The sequence below is a fragment of the Tachysurus fulvidraco genome, chromosome 17, assembly GCF_022655615.1.
Source record: "Tachysurus fulvidraco isolate hzauxx_2018 chromosome 17, HZAU_PFXX_2.0, whole genome shotgun sequence".
In the NCBI taxonomy this organism is placed as follows: domain Eukaryota; kingdom Metazoa; phylum Chordata; class Actinopteri; order Siluriformes; family Bagridae; genus Tachysurus; species Tachysurus fulvidraco.
In genome coordinates this window covers 15,922,671-15,949,579 of record NC_062534.1, presented here as the reverse complement: position 1 = coordinate 15,949,579, position 26,909 = coordinate 15,922,671, and the positions used below count along the sequence as shown (strand labels likewise).

At 37.5% G+C, this 26,909-nt stretch overlaps 3 protein-coding genes across 4 annotated transcripts; 1 reads left to right on the top strand and 2 right to left on the bottom strand.

Moving 5' to 3' along the window:
• Positions 1–1,002: 1,002 nt before the first annotated feature.
• Positions 1,003–10,413, top strand: kcnk4a (potassium channel, subfamily K, member 4a). Of its 2 annotated transcripts, none has more exons than XM_027135054.2 (9): positions 1,003–1,198; positions 2,507–2,609; positions 2,708–3,029; positions 6,142–6,253; positions 6,380–6,540; positions 6,688–6,874; positions 7,248–7,384; positions 7,596–7,861; positions 7,969–10,413. In XM_027135054.2, exons 3-9 carry the CDS (start codon positions 2,841–2,843, stop codon positions 8,498–8,500), a joined length of 1,584 nt encoding a protein of 527 aa, XP_026990855.2. In that variant the 5' UTR covers positions 1,003–1,198; positions 2,507–2,609; positions 2,708–2,840; the 3' UTR covers positions 8,501–10,413. The 2 variants fall into 2 exon arrangements, with proteins under 2 accessions (XP_026990855.2, XP_026990856.2); XM_027135055.2 differs by having other exon boundaries at positions 1,004–1,198; positions 6,691–6,874.
• A 4,656-nt stretch (positions 10,414–15,069) lies between these two features.
• On the bottom strand, positions 15,070–25,127 carry tgfb5 (transforming growth factor, beta 5). Its single transcript, XM_027136073.2, has 8 exons — positions 23,842–25,127; positions 20,218–20,783; positions 18,225–18,388; positions 18,004–18,136; positions 17,617–17,727; positions 17,285–17,462; positions 15,927–16,080; positions 15,070–15,795 (listed from the first exon to the last, which is right to left on the bottom strand). The coding sequence occupies exons 2-8, from the start codon at positions 20,558–20,560 to the stop codon at positions 15,637–15,639; spliced, it is 1,242 nt and encodes a 413-aa protein (XP_026991874.1). The 5' UTR covers positions 20,561–20,783; positions 23,842–25,127; the 3' UTR covers positions 15,070–15,636.
• A 146-nt stretch (positions 25,128–25,273) lies between these two features.
• On the bottom strand, positions 25,274–26,845 carry trmt112 (tRNA methyltransferase activator subunit 11-2). The gene is made up of 4 exons (XM_027136075.2): positions 26,685–26,845; positions 26,094–26,195; positions 25,882–25,974; positions 25,274–25,634 (listed from the first exon to the last, which is right to left on the bottom strand). The coding sequence occupies exons 1-4, from the start codon at positions 26,757–26,759 to the stop codon at positions 25,533–25,535; spliced, it is 372 nt and encodes a 123-aa protein (XP_026991876.1). The 5' UTR covers positions 26,760–26,845; the 3' UTR covers positions 25,274–25,532.
• Positions 26,846–26,909: the final 64 nt, after the last annotated feature.

Sequence of the window (26,909 nt, the reverse complement as noted above, 5' to 3'; positions counted from 1 at the left end):
TCATTGAAAATGTCAATTTTCACAGACATACAGATTGATTTATCAGTGATGTTTTAAAAATAAGACATTTTATTTTGCAGTGGCTCTGAAACTGTATTTCTAAGCTGCCGTACCGCCTTTGGCTGAAAATAACGAGAGGCAACGGAGCTTTTTTAGGAAACTGAGGAGAATGAGCAAATATGATGAAAAGATTCAATCCTCTGATTAACTTGAAATTACATTCCTTCCTCTAGCAAACCTTCCCTCAAGACCATAATGTGATTGTTTTTCTTACGAGATCATGCCAGAGTTTTTGCTATCCCTAAAGAATATCGCTTCAATTGCTCTGTCATTTCATTGAGGTATACTGTAAATTTAAACATTGCACCTTTTAATAGCTCCAAATAAATATGGCTGATGGACGTTGAACTTGATATTAAATCTGATGATGGGCATATTTGTGCAAAATATGTAAAATTAGGATGCATTTCATATTACATAAAGAGGTGGGTGGGGAAGTATTTTCACAGATGGTTGTACCACTTACCACATTTTATATTTAAACATGCTAAAATAAATATTCAACATAGTTGACGGAGGCACACAGATGCTTTGATAATGATAATAATACATCCATATTTTTTGAAGGGTGCTAATAACACAGGCTATCAATGAATTTGTATTATCCGTTCATTCATCAGCCAAAAGAACATTTTCAGCTGCTTGGTTTTTGTAGAAAGCTGACGACACCTTTCTACAATAGACAAACATCACTTGAGAGGCTAATGGTTGGAATATGCCAATCCTGAAATTATTATGTATGCAGTATAGGGCATTAAATGTCTGCAAAGATGAACAAGCATGAAATAGAGAGGCAAACATGAAAATGATTTAGAAATATGAGATGGAGTGAGATAAACAGGCAAAACTTATTTATGCACTATGTGTCCTTGACGCCTATTCTCTTCCTATCTCCCTGTCTCCATCCCCCCCCTTCTCCAGGAACCCTCTGATCTCTGTCCTCGATCTGTTTTCTGTCCAATGTCCTCTGTTCTTTCTCCTCTTTGGTGCTGGCAAGCTGATGTAAAGGCCTGGGAATGGGGAAACACCCGATGATTGTTTGCACACAATCACTCTCGTTTATTGCAGAGAGGGAACTCCTGACCTTAACTCTGTGGAATATTACAGTTTTGTATCTTTACTTTTCACTAAAGACAAGGTAAGTGAACATGTGCAACTTAGAACCTAAATTATAGCAATATTTCTTTAATAACTTCAGTCCTGTTTTGTTGGGTTGTTTTTTTTACATGGGGAAAGTAAATCGGTTTCTCAGTATCTCAGGAACTTTTCTGGTGTTTTTAGTGTAGGATTTTCATCTTTGCCTTACTGGTTAATAAGCTATGAATGAATTTACTCTTAAACCACAAATGTTGGTGTACCGTGGATATTTGCATAATTGTATCTGTTTAGTAGAACTTTAGTAACTGGTTTATTCAATTATTCCATGGAACAGGTCTGTTTTATCTGATACTGCGATGGTTTCATTTACAGTGTGGGGCATTGTAATAATAATATTGCTTAATATTGCAATAATATAAAAAAGTGTCTTAGAGGTTTAGCACTTTTTTTATTACTATTATTTTGCACCTATTAGCAACTTGGTCTTTACTGAATAGTAATTAGAATTTTTTTTGTTTTTGTTTTTTAAAATTTATTTAATTAAATATTTTTTTTAACAACTTCAATGAATAGCCTTTTGATACTGTGTTAATAAAAGCTTTTTAGTTAGTATTACTGTATAAAATTCAGGTTTGCACTGATTGAAATGGAATATTCATTAAAACAAAATGTAATATATGTAAATAAGAAAAAAAATCCATGAAAAGCTTTAGTAATTTTTGCAAATTGTTCTTCTACTCAACATTATTCTTCTCTAGTCTACTAAAATACACACATAATGCACCATGGCATGTTTACATACTCACGCACCGGCCAATAATTTTATTGAGCTGATATTAATGATCTGTTTCGAATCTTTTTGCACATCTTTTCAGCTCATGTTCTGTCTGATAAGATTCTTGCACAACTGAACAGACATTTTGCATGCGACATTTGCCTTATTTCTGCTGTCACCTGTATAGTACAGGTACATATGTATATGTGTGTGCATGTTTGTGTACAAACCTTGATGGGCAGCTTCACATCGAATCTTTTTGTACAATATGATTTTATATTACGATTCAATTATTTGTGTTCATTTTTGTTATCTCTTCCTGGTGTCTGCATTAGCTGCATGATGTGGGCTATTTGCTATAATGCTGAATGTCCTGTTGTACGTCAGGGTTCTGTCAGCAATCTTTAGAACACTGTGTTTACACAGACCTCCGCCAGAGGCTTTGTTACTATGGCGTCATTTGTTGTGTTCTGATCTGCTATGCTTATGATACTCTGTCTCATGTCTGGTTTGCACCAGCACCGCTCAGCATGGTGGTGTTTAGTCGTTTGTTTTGGCTGCTGTGCTCCACAGGTTTCAATAATCAAGGCTGAATGTGCAGAAGAGAGTAAGAGAACAGACGTCTGTAATGGATGAGGATAAGACTGCCACCTGGGATGAGAGAACAGTGCCATAGGTAACCTTTTTAGGTTTTTAGACTACATAGGCAGCATAGACAAATAGTGAACTTAACCTTTCATTTCCCTGTTTCTGGTTTTGTCTTTACATTGTTAGGCAGAACAGACAGCTATTAGCAAGCACATTTCCGTCGCAGTTAGTCGATGTGGACCTGACGAAATATACCCAGTGCTTCTGAATTAACACTCCTGAACCTCCTGACTTAATCCCTGGAGGAGGCTGATGAACCATGCGCTGCTCAACACTGCTAACAATCCTGGCAGCTGTGCTGCTGTATCTGGTGATAGGAGCGTTGGTGTTTGGCTGGTTGGAGACTCCCAAAGAAGAAAAGGCTTATAAGAAGCTGCTTAACTCTCGACTCACATTCCTGCAGAAGCACAACTGCGTTCAAGAGAGCAGCCTTAAAGAGTTCACTCAGGTACATTTCAATGCTCTGGTATACATCAACATCTTACAGCATCAGATACATGTTACAGCCATTAACATGAGTTTATACAAGTAAATATACATAAGCACACATAAGTAATGGCTTAATATAGCATATGTAATAAATGACAAGCAGTTTCAAACATCTCTCAACCAGGGATTCCAATATACTACATGCAGGCAACAGTTTATTTTGAACACCACACTACTACTGGTTAGGACTTTTCTTTGCTCTCAAAACAGCCTCAGTTCTTCATGGCATGGATTTTAAAGATGTTGGAAACCTTTTTTTCACATTCTGGTCCATGCCGACATGGTCGCCATCATGCAATTCCTGGAGATTTTTTGTTAGGTGCTGCGGCACTCTTGTTCTACCACACCCCAAAAGTGTTTTATTAGATTTAGATCCAGTGACTGGAAAGGCAACTGAATAACACGGGACTCATTGTCATGTTCAGGTTAACTTTTTGATGACATAGTAGCCATTAAAAGTAAATTGTGGCAATAAAGATATTTACACCAAAGATATTAAGATAGTCTGTGCTACTCAAATGATGACTGATTAACTGGCCCAAAGTGTCCAAAGAAAGCATTTCCAACACTTACAGTACACCACCTTCACCTGCTTGGGCTGTTGCCCCAAAGCATGTTGGGTCCGTGGATTCATGCTGTTGGTGCCAAATTCTGACCCTACCATCAGTGTGCCTCAAAGAAATTAACATTTGTCAGTCAAGGCTACAAGTCTTCAGTTGTCCAGTTTTGGTAACCCTATGCCCACTATGGCCTCAGCTTTCAGTATTTGATTGACAGAAAAGGAACCTGACTTGGTCATCTGCAATTGTGAGCCCATCCACCCATCCAAGTTTTGATGTTTTATGCATTCTTCAGCAAGAACTTTTCTGCTCACCACAATTGTACATCTCATATTTGTCTGACTTACTATAGCCCTTTTGTCAGCTTGAACCAGGCCATTGACTGCCATTAATCTTCAGAATTCTTCAGCAAGACGTATCTGTCTGTCGAAATGCTGCTCGCTGGATTTATGAGCATTCTGAGTAAACTCTAGAGAATGTTGTGTGTGAAAATCCCAGGAAATCAGTAGTTATAGAAATGTTCAAACCAGCCTGTCTAGTACCAAGAATAATGCCACAGTAAAAATCACTGGGATAACCGGGATTTTTCCCCATTCTGATAGTTGATGTAAACATACCTTTAGTTGCTAGCCAGAATCTGCATTATTTTATGCATTAAATTCAATTCAATTCAATTAAAATGTATTATTTATTTGTATAGTGCTTTTAACAATGGACATTGTCTCAAAACAGCTTTACAGAACATAATACAAACATTCTAATTCTATTAAAATGAAAAATCAAAACTTCAAGATCAATATTAGACTTATATTTAAATGTATTTGTATTTATCCCTAATGGACAAGCCTGAGGTGTCAAGGAAAAACTCCCTTAGATGGAAAAGGAAGAAACCTTGAGAGGAACCAGATTCAAAAGGGAACCTCATAACTCATTTGGTTGACACCGGAGGGTGTGATTATAAATATACAGTCCAACAATTGTGTATTGATTAGGAGGTTGTTGTCCTCAAAGACCTCTATGAAGGTCTGAAATCTTCATGACACGAGACACAACTAGAGCTGGTACAATCATTTTATGCATAATAAGCCAATTAAAATTGACATAGATAATAGATAAGTCTGACATAGATAATTGTCTGAAATTGAAGGTGTACAGGTGTTCCTAATAAAGTGTTAGTTGATGTTAGTTTTAAGTTTTGGGACATTGATTTAGAAACTTGCTAAAAGTGACCAGTTAAAAGATCTACTGAATAACAGACCAGTGTTGTAATGTAATGAAGTAAAAATACTTCACGCAGCGTGCACGCGCAGTCAGAGCTGGAGGCGTTTATCTATAACGTTAATCGGCGGAAAGCCGCAAAGACGGCAACCAAAAGCTGTGAAATGTCACTATTCTTATTACCAGAGTTGTAGCACAATCAAAATATTAATGCAAACAATCCATTCAATACTAAATAAAAATAACATTTATTGATCTGGTCTTTGTCTTGTGAATATTTTTTTTATTAATGACTGCATTCATTGGACCCACTGTTTGTAGAGAATGCACACATACAGGAACTGATCTGATTCAAGACTGGCATCATTACATCATGAATACAATTTTGGTGTCCACTTTTGCCATTTTAAATAATACCATAACTTTTGGCTTACTATGTAGTCATATAATATATAATATAAAACTCTTCTTGTTTTAAATTCTCACTGAGGGCTAAAACCCCTAAAGATGAAACCCTAGAGCCGCCCCTGCTCTTATGCCTACCGAAAATCACTGAAATTTTACTTTTTAATTTTTCTTCAAATACTTAAGTACATTAAATATCAGATACTTTAAGACTTTTACTTGAGTGATATTCTAAAAGGTGACTTTCACTTCTACCAAAGTCTTTTTCTAGTATGATACTTGTACTTTTACTCAAGTATTGCTTTCCAATACTTTATACAACACTGATACAGACACATATAATAACTATCCCTGAGAGTTACTACGAGAAGTCAATAGAGCTGTCTCTCATAGGTAGGTAATTACCATCTGAAGAAAATTAGATTAACCACTAGGATCCATTAGGAACAATACATTCAATTAAACCATTACAGACCACCAGAAACACATTACTATGCATTAAGCAGTATTAGAAATCGCTAATGCTTGTAATGATTCTGTTTTTGTTTCCAGCATTCAAATTTTCAGTAGTTCTGCATGTCAGTTTTGGCACTAATAGAAAAAAAATATCAACATATCTTGTTTCTTTTATGGCTAACATACATGATCAGTGGCTATGCATAATAAGCATTTGTGGCATTCATACCTAGATAGACAACTATGTAGAATGCTTTGGAAATGTTTCAGGAAAAAAACAGCAAAAAACATACTGCCAAAACAAATGCAATAATGTAGGTCACTTGTCATTCATACAAACAAAATGTACAAGAGCTTAATCCAATGTATGTAGATCCTCTATCACCACCACCACCACCAACAGTGTAACCTCTGAAGTACTAATCTGTGCAGCAAGTGGTTGCTGCGATTCAAGCTGGTGTGGATGACAGCACTTCTAATTTCACCAGCAAATGGGATCTATCCAATGCTTTCTTCTTCTGTGGGACCATCATCACCACCATTGGTGAGAGTGTCACAATTTTGCTTCTTTGATGATAGTTGGTCCTCATTTTTGACATTTCTTCTTATTGTTGCATCACTGATTTGCTTTAATCGCTGTATCATATTCTCCATGCTCTTATCTCTCTAGGTTTTGGAAACCTCTCCCCAAAGACAGAGGGGGGGCAGTTGTTTTGTATATTCTATGCACTGGTGGGGATACCAATGTTTGGCATCCTGTTAGCTGGAGTTGGAGATCATCTGGGCACCATGCTTAGAAGGGCAGTTGCAAAGATAGAGGCTCTGTTCGGGGTGGGTGCTTTACAATTTCCTCTAACTTAATCCTTTAATTGGTCACATATTAGAGGTTACCTTTTATCAGATTAAAAGCCAGTTAATGCTATAAGTCATTATATTATGTAATAATTATTATTTTCTCTTAAATCTAATTAACAAAAGCAGAAGAAGGTGAGCCACACCAGTGTACGGGTCATATCTGCTGTGTTCTCCATTCTGATTGGCTGCTTGATCTTTATTGCTTTACCCACCGTGGTGTTTCAAAAAGTGGAAGACTGGACACTTCTGGAGGCAGGATACTTTGTAGTAATCACATTGACAACTGTGGGCTTTGGTGACTATGTAGCAGGTACACAGTTAATTCTTAATTCTTTTACAAGGCAGAAAATTACATTTACTTATGGGTTTGCAGGAAGTCTTGTAGTTATCTTCCTCTCCCATGGATAACATTCTGTAATTTAGCTAATTCCCCTGGTGATTTGTGGAAGAGGTTAATTACAGTGAAGCTTTAACAAGCCAATTAAGCTGGGCTCAGTGAATAATATTTATATCCATGGATATACATCCGGATATTCTTTTCCCCACTGACTTGAGACGAGGTCCAAATATTTTGGCCAGAGCTGTCTAAACAGATAGATTTACTGGAAATTTGACTACAATACTAAAAAGGATTTTTAATCTGAATGCCAGATCAAATCCAAGATACATTTATCTTATCTTAGAAAACCAGAGAAATGGCATTCCTATATACAAGCCCCTGGTCTGGTTGTGGATTGTGTTTGGCTTGGCCTACTTCGCCTCTATCCTCACTATGATAGACAACTGGCTCCGAATGCTCTCCAAGAAAACCAGGGCAGAGGTAGGTGTGACTGTGTGAGTGTTTCTGTAGTGCCAGTAAACTACTGTAATTACTAGTAAATTATCTCTGTCCCATTTGCAGCTGAGCTTTAAAATCACTTACATGAATCATTTATATGAATTTGTACACTGTGTATATTTCAAAAGTGTATAAATTCCTATATTTCTCTGGAATCTATACATATTTGTCTATGCACTTGTCATTTCCTAAGATGGAGGAGCTACGAGCACATGCTACAGATTGGACCCAGAATATCCAGAACATGTCTATGGACTTCCGCATCCCTGTCCCTTTGGACCTTAATGATCCTTTCCAGCTCCAGCGAAGGCGCAGAAAGAAACGCCGCCGTGGTGCAAACCACCGGCACCCAAAGATCACTGTGGACGGAGTTTCTCTGGAGGCTAATTCCATCAGGGAAAATGGCCATCTGTTTGTGAACTGGCCTGGTTCCCGGCACAATAGTGCATCAGACACCAGGTTAGCAGGCAGATCTCAGATGCTTTCTTTTTCTTTTTTTTTTTACCCCATTTTTCTTCAATTCTGTTTAATTATAATATAACATGCGATGTGCTGGCTTTGTCTAGATTATATACGAATTATGAGATGAGACCTGGCACATGCTTAAGATCAGGACAAAGCTCAAGGCCTATCTCACATTCTGAATTGAGGATTAATTCCATGCCTGGATCCAGATCCATATCCAGATCAGTATCAGGATCAGATTCCAGATCTGAGACACCATCAGACTCCTGGTCCCAGTCAGAGTGGAACTCGCAGGGGTCTGGGTCAGGAGCTGAGTTTGAGAAAACACAAGCAAGTGAAAATGATAATGCTGTTGTGAGTCTTCCACCTCCTTCTCCTGCTAATTCTTCTCCCGCTGGGCCCTCTCTCCTGGACTTCTTTGGTGAGAACTTGGCCTACATTGACGAGTCTTCGGACACGCTAAGTGACCGCGTCAAAGTGTGTGGTGCTGGATCAAACCGGCCTTGCAGACCCAAGAAAAGAAGTATGAGAAGACAGCTTCCATCTATGAGTCCTTTAGGACTAAAGAGAGCATGCAGCAGTGAACTTCATCCCCCATCATATCCGCCAACACCTCCACCACTAAAAGACTGAAAACATCAGGGACTAATGCAAGAATCTCAAGATTTTCACTCCAATCTTTGCATCGCATACAGACATGTGTGTGTTGCCAGTGTTCATTTACAAAGAAACAATGCTTTCAAGGAAATATCCTGTCACTCTGTTAATATGCATACATATGTACAGAATTCGATACTTAGTACTCTTTTCCAGTGTTTAAATTGCAGAAATGTTTTAGGGGTTGTGGTTGATTATAATGGGTGATGATTTTGAGAATATATCTATTATATGTACCTATTATATAGCCTACACACAATATAAAGCCTACAAAAAAGGTCAAACCTAGAATCATTATGCATGGGTTGTTGTCTTCTGGAGAAGCCCTTCTGTGTACATCCCTACAATCCAGTGATTCCCTTTCTGAATGATATTCATGCTGGACTCGTTTTGGAACCCAAGAATACCTTAAAGATAATTTCAAAAATTGTCATGACTGTTTTTTTTTCTTGTTCAGTAATGTTCAGCTTGTATTTTTGTCCCAAATCTCATTTAATTGCTCTGGATATGTCTTCTTACCATGAAAGAAGACTAAAGTAAGTCATTCTGTTTCTTAAAAGGCACCAGAAATGTCAGTATACAGAAATTTACAAAACCCACATAAACCAGTTTGATCTATTAACCTGTAATTGTGTCATAATTGGATTAATAATCTCTTTAGTGCAGCAGCATAGTTCTATATAAAAATTACCCCTAAGATTTCAAATTCCGATTTACTTTTTTATCATCTTTATGAACTCTGTATTTCATCCATTTGTGATGATTTGATCTATTTTTCCTTTATAAGCACTTTCTTTTTAAGATATGGTCATCACTAATAGACATCGCAATAATGTTTAAGTGTATATGATTTGGCAAACTCAAAAAGGATTGAAAGATTGTTAGGGAAGATGCTTTACAAGTGATATGCACATGCTCTTTTCACTAATATTAACACATGCCTTTGCGATTGTCATACAGTCTTTAAGCAAATATTGAAAGGGTCTGAAGTGCAACATACCAAGTAATACCAGTCGTTACAATTGTTATCATCTCTTTCTAGTGAAGAAAATCTACATACTGGGTAATATGTGGACACAATATACTGACTACATTCCTAATCAAGACTTGGCACACAAGTTGAGCTTTTCAAATGTCTTGTCTAGGAATTCGCCACTGTTAAGAATAAAACTATCAGTTTCCATGCTTTAAACTTCAGTAAGAATTAATGTCAAATCTAGAAGAAAGTGTCTATCACCCTGCGGTCCAATGAGAATAAAACACGGCCACAGAAACACACTTGCATTAACATAACTCATGTAAACTCCACAGTTTACCATTCCTACACTTTAAAAGCTTATTTTTTAAAAAGTATTTTATTTTGTTACATACGTGACTTTATGATGATTCTTGAGTGTTTTCATAATATATTGTCAAGTATTTATCTTTTGAGTTTTTTTAAGATCTGCAGTTCTTGAAGAATGAGCAGAATGTTTGACATTTTTCAAAATGTTTACTAAAATTGTAATATTTTATTGTTGACTCTCTCAGTGTATATGAATATAATGTTATTAACTGTAGCTGCTGAATCTTTTTTCTTTTAAAATATTTCAAGAGAGTAGCAGGCATAAAGTGAACCACAGATGAGAAGATAGCGCCCTCTTCTGGCTGCCTGACAGTCCATTCGACTGCTTTCTTCCAACGTCTCATAATTTGCAATAGTTTCATCAACTGTGGACTAGTCATTTGGTAGAGATTTGTTTCAGCTTGATTGACCCTGACACAAATATGCAGATGTTTATTCTTAACACACACACACACACACACACACACACACACACACACACACACACACACACACACACACACACACACACACACACACACACACACACACACACACACACACATTTCCTTTCCCAAAATAGCCAGCCATACATCTAAACCTCCGTTTATAAAAAATATATATGTACAAAACCTGGTATAGATTGCAAAGACAAACATTTTTGTGGGAAAGTCCAAACTATTGTATATTCAATTGCCTGGTGCTAGACAATTTTATATGCTCAGTGTGGCAGATGAGAATGAGAGAGAAAAACGTTACAGGCCAGAGAGAGACAGCTCTTGGAATGACTTTTGTAAAGGCACTGGCAAGCCAGGCTGCGGGGATAAGTGCTGGGTATGCATAGCGAAGGGGGTATTTAGAGCCAAGAGGACAAACACATGATGGTAGTTTAGTAAGGAGTCTCACCACAGGGCCGGCAAAGCTTCCCTAATTTCTACCTCTGAGGGCCTGCAGCTCAGCCCCACCTAACACTGCCTCTCTACACCCACAGCACTGATGTCTACATCTGGACACTTTTTGTTCTATCTTAAACAAAGAATCAATCTTTATCTGCTCTTTATTTTATATATGCTGTCTTAAGAGGGTATATAGATAGTAAATGTTAACCTTCATATCATTTAAAAGCTAATCAGAGACAATGAATTGCTTCTTTTTTCTATAAACCAAGTGTAAGCTAGTTAAATTGAATTTAAGCAACAAAAAAAAAAAGTAAAATGGTGTTAAAATAATACATATTTAATAACTTACGATTCTAGATTTAATATCATTTTTAAAGACAAAAATATAAAATGACACGTACTGGGCTTTAGCATCTGTTCAAACAAATTAAGCATCTAAACTATACAGTAAAAAAAAATCCAGGATTACATATGCAGGTCGAGCTTTTGTAAAACTGCTGGGCAGACTGTAGAGTGAGGAATGTGGCTGACTCCTACACAACATTCTGAGGTCTTCATTTTATCCTATGAGAGAACTTTTTCATAGAGCTTATCCCAGAATTATCTCAAGGGAGTCAAATCTACTGACAGGCCCTAAAAAAACAAAGAAACAACAGACAAAAGATAGAAACTATATATATATATGATCTTATATAACTTTCTGTATGTCATCTCATAATTATAGGTCATATTTCCTTTAAATCTTTGCTATTTCGTCTGGTTTTAGGAAATTCCATAACATGATTAGAAATGATTTTATGAGTATACTTGGAGGTGAACACAATGCTGAGGTAAAGAATGATACCCAGATACCCTGTGATTCCCAGACCAGCTGAATTAAAATTCACTTGAACCTCTTGAACACTGGTCTAATGCACAGAATGAAATCATCTCAGGTACCATACTTTGTTTGAGAATATTCTTTGTTTTATTATTTTATTATTTTAATTGTATTATAAGGTATTATAAGTGTAGGTCCAGGAAATTTCTGTTTTAAAAAAGATCTCCTTAAGAAATATATGTGATTACAGTCAAATGACCTCTATTTTGTGTACTATATATCAGTTTATTAAAACATTTAAAAATAGCAACACTTGTGTAGTTTGTGGTTTTTCAAGCAGTTCTGGTGCTCGTGCCATGAGGATGAAAATAAAAGAACTCAGAAACTTTAACTCCACATTGAACTGTATGCTAAGTCAGAGTAAATTTGTAGTAAATTATAATTAACTGTGAAATTATTCCTTGCAGCCCATAGGCATGTCATTTCTAAAATGTCCAATTCAACCCAACTTGACTACACTTTCATTAAGTGTCCACAAAAAGCATATGAATATGACTTCCATCTGATCCAGGACTGGCCTGGTTTACTTTGTGGTTTGGATAGCTTGTAGGAAGGAAGTAGGAAGGCATGTATAAAGGTTCTCCGTAGACTTGATGGACGGACTATGACATGTGAGCAAAAAGCCCACCTAGCCTAAACCTGGAGCTTGAATCTTAAATTTAAAGAAATTATTTAGGAGAGAATCCACTAACCTCAAAATAATTAAAGACTGGGGAATTGTATTCAAATTCCTTTTATTAACATTTGCATCGATGATACATTAGTGGATAAAAGGGTAAACGAAGGGCAGGACTTATGCTTATAGGTTTAATGTAAAAAATCCTGCAATACTTTTCCTTTTCAGACAAGGTCCAAAGCAGAATCCTTTTAATAAGGAAAAAGCCATTCACTACCTGAAAAGCTCACAGGGATCCAAGTTTTTGAATCAAGTGATATTGTTAATAATAAAATGGAAATTTGATCAACAGTTAGCATCAAACTGCAGGCCCCCATGCAAAAAGAATTTCATTCAAGGTATTTTTTAACTTATGGGGACTAAAGTACAGTAAATCCCTCTGTAGTCCTTCCAACAAATACCCCTGCACATTATTCCCATACCACATTGGGTTTGCTGGATTTCACATGTAAAAAGTGTCCAAAGATTGAAATGAACTTACCTTTAACACAAACTTTAATTCAGCCATTATTTCAAAACCTCACCATTATGGTCTCGCCTTCATTTCCACGATCTAGCTCGACTGTCTTTGGTGTGAGAGTCAGGGAAAGTAACAATATTTTAGGCAAATTAGATGATACTCACTGTTTTCAGAATTCTTATAGACTTTTCAGTTCATGCTGATGTTGCCACACACATATGCACAAATAGTGTTTAATAACTGCCGTTCAAGAGAGTGATAATTACACTGGGGCACTGTGCTGTGTACTGTGCTGTTTTTTTCCACCAAACTGGAACAGGAGAACAAAATAATTTCATATGTGTTATTAAAATACTGAAGACGTCCATCACCCAACACAAACGAATCAAGTTTATTTGTAGACATTGTTTAGAGTATGATATCTGTTTGCTTGACAGTTCGGTCTGACTGGGGACCCAAAGAAACTGCTTGGTTTGCTTGCTCTCATGCTTTGCCTCTTGAGAGTAAGCAAATAAAAAAGCAATATGTAGTTTAAAATCTAAATATATTCAAATGATTCTGGGTTCGCTGCAGAAAACAGCCAATCTGGGTCATGCAGGTCAGTGCTGGTCTGGTGCTGGTTTATCTGGTCAACCAGGTTTGTCTGGTCCACCAGCATCGGCATGCCAGTAAAGCTGAAAGCAGCTCACCGAATAAGCTGTCCTTGCAGCAGAGTTCAAAAGGGCAATGTTCATCTCAGTAAAGTTATATGATCTGCCCTGGGTTTATGTGGGTTTCCTTTGGGTTCTCCAGTTTTCTCCGTCTGTCCAAAAACAAAGCAGTAAATTGCATAAGCTAAATTTCTCCTAGGTATGGTATGAATGGTATTTAATCCTTGGTGGATTTTTCTGCCTTATGCCCAATGTTTCTGTGATAAGCTTCAGATCCACCATCACCCTGATCAGGATTAAGTGGTTACTGAAAAGTGAATTAGTGAACAGCAGTACAGTGGCCAGGCCAAGTAACAACCACAGGTCAGACTTCATGTGGCATGGTGGTGTAGTGAGAAGTGTTGTGGCCTTTATAGGCAGCTGCCTTCTGAGTTTAGTCTTGAACTTGGCTTAGAAAAATTCTTAGCTTGTATTGTTTTAAATGCCCAGAGGATCTACCACAGAAATACTGGAAGCAAGGCAAAGACACACAAATACTGTATTCAGAGAAGCGATTTATAGTCCTGGAACTGTGTGGATGCTACCGAGTGTACCACCATGATACCTTGATACATGATACCAGGCTCCTATACTGTACATCAGAAGTGAATAAATTTATAAAGATTTGATCACTTACAAGTGGGTGAATTTGTCTATTTGATTTTACTCTGAAACTATGAAAAAGAATCCCCAACTGTAGGGTAAGCTTTTGTTTACAGATACAGTGAGCAATAGGGTCAGTGCCTCAGGATGACAGCAGTTGCTTAGATGCAATATTTTGTTGATCCTATTTAGGAGCTACTTATGTAACTGCATTTTAACACCCTCTTCACTCCCTCTCTCTTTCTCGGCATCCCTTTTTCATGGGTTATAAAAAGTTGTTTTCATAGGGCCCGAAAGAAGGAGGCATTTCGCCTGTTTTAACTCTGGCAGCCAGACACAGAAAGCCTCTCATTTCCCAGAGCTCGCCCTCAGCGGCCGCAGAGCTACACAGATAAACATTAGAGTGGCACAAAAAAGTTAATGTCTCCTCGAAAAAACAAACAGTGCCAAGTAATGCCAAGGCTTATACTGTAGCTTCAGGCTTTAAAGGATAAACTGAGGCTTTGCAGGTCAGGAAGGATGGAAGAAAATAAACAGATGCAATATGTAGGTTAAGTCAACAGAGAGCCTCCTACAGATAGAAAATCACATGAATCAGCAATATAGATGAGTTTGTGGTTGGTATATAAATATACTTGTAAAGATTGCTTGGTCTGTTATAGAGGGCGTGAAAAGCGCTCTATCAGCCTCTGGTTACTCAAATGTCTTTTTTCCCCTGCTGTGTCACCACAAACCCTGAAGGCCAGTCATTTAAATCTGGCATTTCTCTGGCAATCGTTTCCATCCTGTTTATGCCGGATCCCAGCAAGGCTCAACCGCACGGCGCTGCCGAGCTCACGGCACAAATGTGAGCTTTCAGAGCAGCTAGCCACTCCAATATCATATATAAAGCATAATATATAACAGACTTAACCGTGTTCTGTGTTTTTTTTTTCTTTTTTGCTTCCATGTAAATGAAAAAAAAACCCATCCCACTATACTTCAGTACATTAGATTACTTTTTATTTCATAAAAATCCTAGCTGATGAAAAGTGTCAAACATGAGTCATGTAATAAATTTTATTTGGTATATAAACATATAAAAACCCTTACCTGTCTGGAAAAATATGTACACTTTGTGTAATCAAAAATACCAAAAAAAACCCCAAAACAAACTCAAACAAACTGCTCTACAGTTCTACAGTAAACTGCTCTTGCACAACTAGATCAACACTAAAGCCTGGTGGTTCTTTGACTACCATCTCTTAAATACTTTCTTTTTATTAAAGGATTAAACTAAAACACTATGACAGAAAAACGGTTTGAAACATGAAGAACAATAAGACTGAATGGCATTATGTACCTGAAACAGTTTCATTTGGTGAAGATTATTTGCAGTTATCGATTAATGCTGTGCAACTTCTCTGAATCAACTCCAAATGAGTGAAGCCTGAGAAAAAGAAAACATGCGCACCATCATCTGAGATGTATTCACTTGCTCTTCTGACTGTCCACAGACATTGTCCATACTCTACTGTGTCTCCTGCATCCTCCCCTGTGCGCTCCATCTCTTCAGCATGTCTACTCTCGTACCTCCAGCAGTCAGCGGCATTTGCAGGATTTGACCACCATGTTTGAGAGCTGCTCCACCCGTGGAGTCCGACCGAGGAAATAAACGATAGTGAGAGGCTCCAGGTCCTGAGGCACACAGCAGGGAGACGCTGAGGCCTCAGGATTCATTTTGTTATAAAGTGGCAAAATCTGGACGAGACAAAGGGAGACACAATGGGCGTTTTTGTGAATAATTTTAGAAGAAAAACTTTTATTCTTAGTATAGGACAATACACTGGATTGAAAACACAACCTAGGTAGAAAGCATTTTATTCACACACCATATTATAGTGATTGTCTGCACTCCACAAGTAGGGGCAGTTGCCAGCACAGAAATTTGCTTTGTATCCTTTTGGTTCATGGATCCATTTCCAGTTTAGGTCCCGACGGAAGTCGATGTACAGTGACCTTAAACAACAGCTTTGATCTGCATTCCTATGAAAGAATGCACACAAAAAATGACAGTATATTAATAATAGCTCAAAACTGATAAATGAGTGCATCATCTTTGCTTACAGTCACTAATTATGTAAGAAAACATCAATTGGGAACTATCTTTGGTGGGCCTTCGAGAGATAGCCATACAACTATTTTTTCTTTTTAGGTATAATCCCGGATTTACAACCTAATATTTTTCTATCACAGCTATATTATCATTATTATGTAGGTGCCATTCACACAGACAGTAATGGAAGTCTGAGTGGTCTTGAACAAAACTCACTTAGAACAAAAATCCAAACAGTGAATAATTATTCCTAAAATCTTCCTTTACTGTATAGCTCCAGTGATGAAAAGTTGTATAAAAGTTCATATGCTCATCTTTGTTAGGCTTTTTCTCATGTGTTATTACTCTATAACTATTGATCACCTGATACCGATTTTGCATATATCTAATGTTGAAATCGAACATCTGCCATAAGATGTTCAGTTTTAGTATGTTTCCAGTCGTTTCCTCAAAATTTCTGATCATGGTCGTACTGGATAGTGTTAAATGTACTGTAATGTACATTAAATGTACTGTAGTGGATAGTGTTCAGGTGCCCTGCAGAAAAATGATAGCTATATATATAAAAGGCTTTAATTTGCCTAGTTCTTTGGGTTGATAATTTTGCTTTTAGGAATCTGAAATAAGGTGAAATACATGACTAGCTAAAATGTTTTGAAGGAAAAGAAATAGTTTTCTGAATGATTACATGAAATTATTTGAGTTTTTGTTCCCCAGCCACTCTATCCAAGCCAAGCTTACTTTTACTCTTCAAAATGTAATATTTTGCTCATAAACCAACATTAAACATACTAAAGCAAAATTACTCAGCAGGATGATTTTCTCCGCACGATTGTGTTTTGTAAGCAGTCTGGTTAAAGCCTGATGTTTTAACTGTCTATAGTTTATACAGCAATGAGAAGGTGCACAGAGACAAGGTTTAGGCACATCTCTGTTATTTTTTCCACACTTAAACACAAGGCACTCCCTAAGCAAGTCACTGCACGCAAACACTGGGAACACTGTATGCCAGTAAGTTTACAGTACAGCTCAATACAGAGACTCTTTCATACATGCTATTCCACATATACAGATGTTTGTAAGTTTGCATGACCCTAAAACCATAGAGCTCTTTTTATGTTTTTCTAAAGGTACCTGGAGCATGTCGCAGCGTCAGCAGCTGCCCTCTTCTTTCGGTTCTTTTTGTTGGGGTTTTCCAAGCGGTCTGTTGGCAGCAGGGTCAGTATGAGGTGTGGCGTTTTAGTACTGAACTCTATCGCACCTTTAGTAACACCTGGCCTCCTGTTAGGGCGAATCAGGTCATCATCAACACCTGTAAAATGGAGATACAAGATTTGTTTTAAATTCTGTCTAATAGTTAGTTAACAGCCACTTAGTTCCTGTGTTCATTTGTGATATGGAGTTACATCAATCCCGAGTGAGTAGGTGATATGAGATTGGAGCAAGAAGAAATGGAAGATGCTGACCTGCAAAACGAGCTTCCAACTCCTCACTTTTGTTGGGCACAATATTGTTTGTGGATGGAACAAATGTGCAGCATGGACAATGGACACTGAGCATTAGGCCCAAGTTCTTCTCTGAGATGGGAATAATGAGAGAAAACAATGGATTCACATTCATAAGAAAATTCATGGCTTTTTCTGCAAAATGCAAACACTTGAAAAAGCATCCTGACCAAACCAACCAATAAATAATTTAGGATAAAACAATCCAGAGTGTTCTTTATGAAAAGCTTGCCAATGTATTTCAAGCACATATGCAATACGCAGCAACATAATGTATCTCAGTATAATGTTTTGTTTATATGATACAGCCCTGCTTCTTGTGTGGTGTGTCTGCTTGACCTCTCTGACCTTTGTAAGCCATCCACTCTTTCACAGTCTCAGTGACATCAACAGAGATCCATGCCGCCTTGGCTCGAGGCTGTACAGTTCTCGAATCTATATACCTATGAGGGGAACCTGTAATATCATCAGATTTCAAAATCTGGAAGAAGAGAGAACAAGAGGTTCAGTTTAAAACTTAAAATCAAAATTTAATTATTCACAAAACAGTCATCCCTTATTGAATTCACCTGGTAAATTTCCACTCGCTGCTCCATGGCTCGCGCATGTGTGTTCTGCACCCTGTATATGCGAAACTCTGCCTTGACAAGTGTGCTAGAATTCCTGTCTACATTGGTGACGTCAAACTTCACCACTCTGAAGTATGGACTCTGAGGCACTGTGTTTATCATATCTGTGGAAATAACAGGAGCATTCTTTAAAAGTCTGAGTGGTTTTTCAGAACTTTCACCTCAAGTACTTAAATTCACCTACAGTTCCAAATTAACATCCATCCCCTTATGAGCCTCCCAAAAAAACATTGGAACCATTTTGGAATCAAAGACCTGATTGTAATCTGATTGGTAATAGTGCAAATAGTGACAGTATACTTAGAATACTTGTGAATTATATAATCACTGGGGTCAGTTTTTCCCCACACTGGTGTTTGTATAAGGATACTAGACATAACAACTGTCTGTGCTTCAGTTGATATTATATGCAAACTTATCACAACCAATGCAACTGCAATTAGGGAGTCAAACATGAGGCACGGTATATAGATATAAGGTAGGTAGGTAGGTAGGTAGGTACAGTAGGTAGGTAGGTAGGTAGATAGATAGATAGATAGATAGATAGATAGATAGATAGATAGATAGATAGATAGATAGATAGATAGATAGATAGATAGATAGATAGATAGATAGATATGAATGAATGAATGTTATAGGGAGTGGTGTGTTCAAATGAATTTGTTTTCCTCACACTACTCGCGATTAGAAATTCCTAACAATTCAAACAAAATTCTTCTTGACTTGACTTGACAAGATTGACTTGATTTGAAAGTAATGAAGGTTAAGATTAGGATTAGTTTTTATATAAATGACTTACATAAAATGCAACCATGCTGAAGTTTTAGATTGATTATTCTTATAGCTCTCACATGAAATCGGTTTAATACTCAATTATTTAGTACCTGTCATTTTTAAAGAACCCACCAACCGTCACTTAACTTAAGAGCGATTGTTAATTATATGAGTCACAATCATGTTCCCTAAATGGCCTCATATGGTGCACAACGAGTACACGGTGTATATGAAAGGGCGATTTAGAAATTTACACTAAGCAATACTTAATGTATTAAAACATATGTTATTTAGGTTTGACAGCCAAACTTGAATTGAAAATCAAATCTTCTATCTGAACCTTGCAGAAACCTAGTGTGAATTTAGTCAGAAATTGTACCAGCTCAGATTGTCTTCCGCGTGATGAAGATTTTGGACCTCCATTGAGATGAGGCCGACTCTGCGAGAATCCTGAGGCATCTCTAGATCTACCAGCTCCAGTTAGGCTCTGCGATACTAATGAGGAGATGCCAACTCCATGTGGTCCTTTTTATCAATACAACATTTGTCAGTCTGTATATTTACTATCACACCCTCCAGTGTCACCCAAATGAGCATGACCCTACCCTTAGTTTGGTTCCTCTCAAGGTTTCTTCCTTCACCATTTAAGGGAATTTTTCCTCCCCACAGTCACCTGAGTCACCCCAGACTTACTCATTGGGGATGAATACAAACAGGTATTCAACTATTCTATTAATCTTTATATTATTCTTTATAATAAGGATTCTTTATAATAACCTTTTGTTCTATGTTTATGTTCTGTAAAGCTGTTATGAGACATTGTTGATTGTAAAAAGCAGCATACAAATAAACTTGAATTGAATTGAATTGAATATAAAAGTACTGGCGATACTGTCATAAAAGTGTATCGTGACGCAATAGTATCGATAGACCATGATCTATAGAGCGTGGTGACGTTTGTCATTTGACATACTGACTACTGTCACATACTTCATGTGAAGTTAGTGGGATGTAGCCTAGTGGTTAAGGTGTTGGGTTACTGATCAGAAGGTTCTGAGTTCGAATCCCAAGTCCACCAAACTGGCTCCCTGAGCAAGGACCTTAACAATTCTAAAAATTGTAAGTCATTAGGAATGTAGTGGAAAGTGTTAGCACTCACTCGCGCGCTGAGGAAGCAGGTCCACACGCTGCACCTCTTTGGCGTAATAATCTTCCTCGCTGCTCTCGCGCTCGCAGGCGGACTCCGCGTGGCGCGCGCGCTCCTTCAGCAGATCTTTGGTGCTGTTATAAAGCAGCATGACCTCGAAGGGCACCGACTCCGGCTGAGGGGCTGCTACGGGGTCCGGTGGTGATCGGATGCGTAGTTTGCTTAGGATCTGCCCGCGCACTGCCTCTATCCTCTTTGACTTATGATCGTCCAGGTCATAAGAGTGGCATGTCGAAAAGCCCTCAGCCGAAACCGATAACTTCAGTATAATCAGCGCGATATTGATGAACCACATGGCTGTAAAAAAATAAAATAAAGAAATCCGTGCTGGAGTCTCGGTTTGTCCTGCTGCTCTGTGTATAGTCCTGTAGCTGCGCTGCGTGCCGCCTGCACCTGGTGACTGTCACACGCCGCGCTCACGTGCAGGATTTATCTGCTTTAACGCGCACTGCGATGCATCACGTTGCTCCGCACACACACATAGCAGTCGTGCATCAGTTTAGATTGGGTTCCAATGCCTGAATAAATCATTTATATATATACAATCTCACCAAATTACAGTTTGCATCATTTCTTTAAGACAGACAGTCTACAGGTAAATAAATTCCTTACAAACAAATGCACACGAATTATGCAGCAAGTCATTATAAAAAGATGCTATTCAAAAACAACAAAGAAACAAACAAACAAAAAAAGTGGTGAATATTAGTACTGCATTTTAGCCCAATAAGGTAAGACAGAAAGTGCAGGCTTTCCTCTGAGCGTGTCTGAGGTCGAGTGTGGTGCTGAAGCAATGCTTAGGATTTTTGCGGTGCGACTCTGAGCTTTTTGGAGGAGGCTATTTTAGAGGGTCAACTCTCTTTTTTAACGTTACTCCCATGAACCACTAGACTTTGACTTTTCTTGTCCTTTTTCTATTTTTTATTTTTTTTTTTTGCCTAAAGGTTTTATGTTTTTATGAAGGCTCAATTTAATATCCGACCATATACAAATTATATAGCTTTTACAAAAGTGGGATGGATTTATATATGATGGGACTGATGCTGGAGTTACTACAGGAAATGCAATCCTCCTACTGAGCACTACATAAAATATATACATACTAGTGCACTTTAAGCTCTTAAAGACTGTAGGGAGGGATGGACAAGGTAAATCCTCACAAGGATATTCATTTATCTCGGATCCAATGTCCTCACAAGGAAAGTACAAACATTTGTTTTAAACTATTTATGTGTTATACTCGCAGTCCACTTTATTAGGACATCTGCAGTTATTTATTCAGCCAATAATGTGGCAGGAGCTTCAGTTATTGTCAGCATCACTCATCAGAATGGTGAAAGTGTGATCTCTGTGACTTTAACCACGGCATTATGGAGGGTGCCAGATTGGCTGGCTTAAGTATTTTTATTTTTTTTTTAGAAACTGCTGATCTCTTAGGATTTTCAAACACAACACTCTCTAGAGACAAAAAACTTGAGTGAGTGATTGAGTGACAGCTCTGTGGGAGGAAAAGGATTTGTTGACAAGAGAGATTAAGAGGAAAATGACCAGATTGGTTTGAGCTGCCATGAAGGATATATTAACTCATATAATCACTCTTTACAGCTGTATTTAACAGAAAAGCATCTATGCATGCATAAACAGATAAAGATTAGTAGGAAAAAGACTTTTTCCAATATTCAATGCTCCAGTTTCACTTAGTCTTTACACGATATCCTTTGATTCCATTTCTTGAATCCTACATTTGACTAAAATCTTATATTCCCATATTTAAAGTGCTTCATGGTAACAACTTTTAAACAGCTACTCAAGCATACTGACGAAACCAGAATAATTCTTAAATATATTTGTAATAATGGTTTTAGCTGTTGCTACTTCTCGTTATTCTGAAGCATTTAGTCTCCCAACAAAATTAATATCTACCTTGCATCCTAGTCCTTTCATTTGGACTACACACCAGCTTTATTTTTCTCCCTCCTTCTCATCTCTTTCTCCCCTCAGTCTCATTGTTAATTACAGTGCACAAACTACTCGATCGTTAATCTTTCAAAAACGCCTTTACTGCAGCTCTCTACCTCCTCCATTATAAGCTTATTACAGCCTCAGTCAAAAGGCTATAATTGAACTTGAAGTGGTTAAAAAATTAAGCTTGAGATGAGGAAATGTGCTCTGAGGAATTTATAATCAGGGTGGTTGATAAGATTGAGAGAGAGTAAAAGAGAGAAAAAAACATTTTCCTGTTCAAACATGACTTCAGAAACTGAGCATCTGTTCAAAAGCAGATGAAGTAAATAAATAAATAATAATAAAAAAAGGCAAAGTAGATGGAAATGGTCTGGCGACATCTAGCGCTCTGGTGGTTAGTGACCAAATTGTAGCAATAGAAGACTTGGAAATACCGCCCAAAAAGAAAAGGGGGAAAAAACCAAGCCATTTCCAAACTCCCTTTTCCCAAATATAGTCTTTAAAACGCCACGTCATTCCTCCCTCCCAGCTTCCAGTGTAAACATCTGAGCAGGTCCTAAGACACGGACAAGAGCCAAAACAGTTTAACACTGAAAGAAAAGTCATTGGGGAAAAAAAAAGATTCTGGATAATTATTAGCCTGCTTCATTCCCATGCTGAAAAAAATAGACAAGGGTGAAAAGGAGGACAGTCGTTTTCAAACATGTAGCCTACTCATAACGATTATTTTAGCGGCAAGGCTTTCAACTAGATGTAAAAAAGAAATTCTGAAATTAAATATCTGTGAGAGCATCCACTGGGATACATGCTACAAGTCCTGAATAGCCTCAATTTGGTGATTTGAGTCATAGGGTTATAAAAACATGACATAGATTGTGGACATAAAAACAAATCCGATTTCACAATGGGTCTGTTAATACCAGGCAATCGTCCTTGAACTCCACAGACACACAAAAATAGAGTGTTGTTGCTGACCATGTGGAATGTTTCAAACAACTTGTGCATCCATGCCATGAAGCATTGAGGCTATTTTGAGAGCAAAGAGAAGCAATACCCGCCATAACTGCAGCATTCCTTTTAAAATGTGCATAGACCTTTAAAAGTGTAGACCTGTAAATGACCAATGACTGTCACACTGACATTGTCCAGAACAAGTGTATATCTGTGCCACAGTTACATATCTAATCTCACTCACAAAATCATAACTTATTAAATGAATAGGATTTAATAAAAATAAATTCTACTTTTTTTCCACGTTGGTCTGTAATCAAATATTATTGAGCCATATAAAAAAATTAAAGAGACAGATTTCTTATATTTCGTGATACATTTCTGAACCCAGATATACAGTAATGGCCAAAATGTATATAAATGTAAAAGTATTTATCACAAAGGTATTGCAAATGCACATGTTTTGCTATACACATGTTTATTTCCTTTGTCTGTACACATACACAACACACACACACACACACACACACGTACACACACACACAAAAACATAGGAAAAAGCAAATTTGACAAAATTTCCCACAAATCTCCAAAAATGGGCCAGACAAAATTATGGATACATAAGTTTGTTTCAAGCATGTGATGCTCCTTTAAACTCACCTGGGGCAAGGAACAGGTGTGGGCATTATAAATATCACACCTGAAAGAAGATAAAAAGTAGAGAAGTTGACTCAGTCTTTGCATTGTGTCTGTGTGTGCCACACTAAGCATGGAGAACAGAAAGAGGAGAACCAAAATTGCGGAAAAATATCAACAATCTCAAGGTTACAATCCATCTGCAGAGATCTAGATGTTCCTTTGTCCACAGTGTGCAACATGATCAAGGAATTTGCAACACATGGCACTGTAGCTATTCTCCCTAGACGTGGACGGTAGAGAAAAATTTTTTATAAAAGGTTGCAACGTAGGATAGTCCGGATGGTGGATAAGCAGCCCCAAACAAGTTCCACAGAAATTCAAGCTGTCCTGCGGGCTCAGGGTGCATCAGTGTCAGCGCAAACTGTCCGCCAACAATTGAATGAAATGAAACGCTATGTCAGGAGACCCCCACTGCTGACACAGAGACATAAAAAAGCAAGACTTCAGTTTGCCAAAATGTATGTGAGTAAGCCAAAATGCTTCTGGGAAAACATCTTGTGGACAGATTAGACCAAGATAGAGCTTTTTGGTAAAGTACAGCATTCTACTGTTGACCAAAAACGGAATGAAAAGAACACAGTACCTACAGTCAAATATGGTGGAGGTTCAAAGATGTTTTGGTGCCTCTGGCATTGGGTGCCTTGACTGTGTGCAAAGGCATCATGAAATCCGAGGATTAGCAAAGGATTTTGGGTCGCAATGTAGGGCCCAGTGTCAGAAGGCTGGGTTTGCGTCCGAGATAATGGATCTTTCAGCAGGACAATGACTCCAAACATACTTCAAAAAGCACCCAGAAATGGATGGCAACAAAGCGCTGGAGAGTTCTGAAGTGGCTAGCAATGAGTCCAGATCTAAATCCCATTGAACACCTGTGGAGAGATCTTAAAATTGTTTTGGGGAAAAGGTGCCCTTCCAATATGAGAGACCTGGAGCAGTTTGCAAAGTACAAGTGGTCCAAAATTCCAGGTGAGAGGTGTAAGAAGCTTACTGATGGTTATAGGAAGTGATTGATGTCTGGCCATTTTTGGAGTTTTGTGTGAAATTATGTGAAATTTGCTTTTTTCTATGTTTTTTTTGTTGTTGTCGTTTCAATACATACAAAGGGAATAAACATGTGTAATTGCAAAACTTTTCTGTGAGAAATAACTCATTTTCTGGAAAAATTTCAGGGGTGCCAACACTTTTGGCCATGACTGTAAATGTTTGATTAACAAATGCAGTAAATCACTGGTATTAGTCAGCAGGCAAAACTACCCTCTCCCAGTCAGTTAGACTGACAGTACCCAATATTTAGTGTCTGAAGTTATGTATTTTTCCTAAATCAGATCCATGAGTTGTAATAAGGTATTATTAACCAAAAAAACAAAAAAGATCAAACGACTCAGCCAAAATATAAGATTTTAACACAGATTTATCGAAATGTATATTACAAAACACAGTAAACACGATCTGAGAACAGAATTTGTGGCTAAGATTAACTGCTTAAATTAAAGACCAGGTTTAAATTATGGCAAGTATTTCAGAGGAACAGCAGTCAGTTTTCATGTCTTGACTCATTGCAACTCCATCCAACTCTGCTGCAATCCCAAACATCAGTAATGTACTATGTTGCTGTTTGTTGTATTTGAATGAAACAAAAGCAGGGATGTCTCTTATGACTCATCTTCATTGAGGAGCATGTTGGGGACTCCTCTCGTGATGGGGAATTCTCGACCAGACTCAGGGCACTGCAGAGTTCCCTCTATCACCTCCACCTATTAATACAGAAAATACAACAAAAAAAATTATGGTTTTCAGGCTGAACGTCTATAGTGACCAATCAAAACCAGTGCGAAATAAACAATTAGTTCCAGGAACATGAATACTGCTTCTGATATTTCAGTTTCCCACACTTCATCACGATAAAACCTTACAAGTCAAACCCATAAAGACAAAAAAATCTGAAAAGTCAGAATTCTGCATTTCAGAACAAAAGCCTATTTCATATACAATTATTCTTACCTCCAGCAGGACTCTGTGAACTTTGCGTAAAAAGTCTTCATCGTTCTCAAAGTTTGATACAGGCATGCTGGGCAAGTCCTGCAGGTATCCGAGCTGTAAAGACAAATTATTATTATAATTATTATATTACATTAATAATTATATTACAATAATTATCTTATTATTATCTTATTATTAATCCCCTATTGAATTAGAAGCTGAACAATCCTCACCCCTTCAGCTGCATGGATGAAAGCACTCCACTCCAGCTTTGGTATCATTCTGCTCACAAACTGAGGGTTGAACTCAACTTCATTCACTTTCACCTCTGTCGCCTAAAAAAAGATAGAAACAGTTGATTAAACAGACATTTCTCTTCCTTGATATGTCAAATTCATTATAGTACTGGGTTCTCAAAGTGACATTATTATTATTATTATTATTATTATTATTATTTTGCAGTGGTATAGACCAGTATCACTAACCACTACCTACAAAGTTATTCTAGTTACTATTTAGACAGTTTAAAGTACAGTGACTTCAGGAACACAGATCAACCCCTTTTAGTTTCTTTAAAACATTTAGTTTTAATAATAAACAATCATGGAGCTTTTAATATGGTGCACGTTTTAAAGGTTTTTTTTTTTTATAACAGTGTTGGTTTAATAAAATACATTTTGTGTCACAGGTGCCATGGAAGTTAGAAGTAATTACCTTATAATTTTTTACCTAGTCATTTAATTTTGAATTTATTTACACAACGAGTCATCACTGATCTAAACACATTGCTAACTCCAGATCTCACATAAACATCATGTTTTCACCTTAATCAGCAGCGGATATCCTTTAGTTACTCCTTTTACATGCGACGTCAACATGTTATGCGTTAGCAACTTCATTATTGCAGTCTGTGTGATGTGATATTTACAAATAAAAATACAAATAATCACGAAAGTTGGTATATTAGCTAATAGCTAGCTTTGGGGGTTCACGTGTTGTTCTTCTTCGGTGCTGCTGAAGTGAGAGTTAAGGCTCGACATTGCCACCTG

Bases quoted from the DNA above. Each gene is read 5' to 3' on its own strand.
- trmt112 (XM_027136075.2), bottom strand. From the start codon at position 26,759: ATGAAGTTGCTAACGCATAACATGTTGACGTCGCATGTAAAAGGAGTA. The intron at 26,196-26,684 runs GTGAAAACATGA...ATCTTTTTTTAG, and splicing joins GATATCCGCTGCTGATTAAG to GCGACAGAGGTGAAAGTGAA. The intron at 25,975-26,093 runs GTGAGGATTGTT...TTGTCTTTACAG, and splicing joins TCATCCATGCAGCTGAAGGG to CTCGGATACCTGCAGGACTT.
- tgfb5 (XM_027136073.2), bottom strand. From the start codon at position 20,560: ATGTGGTTCATCAATATCGCGCTGATTATACTGAAGTTATCGGTTTCG. The intron at 17,728-18,003 runs GTCAGAGAGGTC...TTCCCATCTCAG, and splicing joins AGAGTGGATGGCTTACAAAG to AGAAGAACTTGGGCCTAATG. The intron at 17,463-17,616 runs GTCAGCATCTTC...TCCATTTTACAG, and splicing joins GTTGGAAGCTCGTTTTGCAG to GTGTTGATGATGACCTGATT.
- kcnk4a (XM_027135054.2), top strand. From the start codon at position 2,841: ATGCGCTGCTCAACACTGCTAACAATCCTGGCAGCTGTGCTGCTGTAT. The intron at 3,030-6,141 runs GTACATTTCAAT...TAATCTGTGCAG, and splicing joins GCCTTAAAGAGTTCACTCAG to CAAGTGGTTGCTGCGATTCA. The intron at 6,254-6,379 runs GTGAGAGTGTCA...TTATCTCTCTAG, and splicing joins GACCATCATCACCACCATTG to GTTTTGGAAACCTCTCCCCA.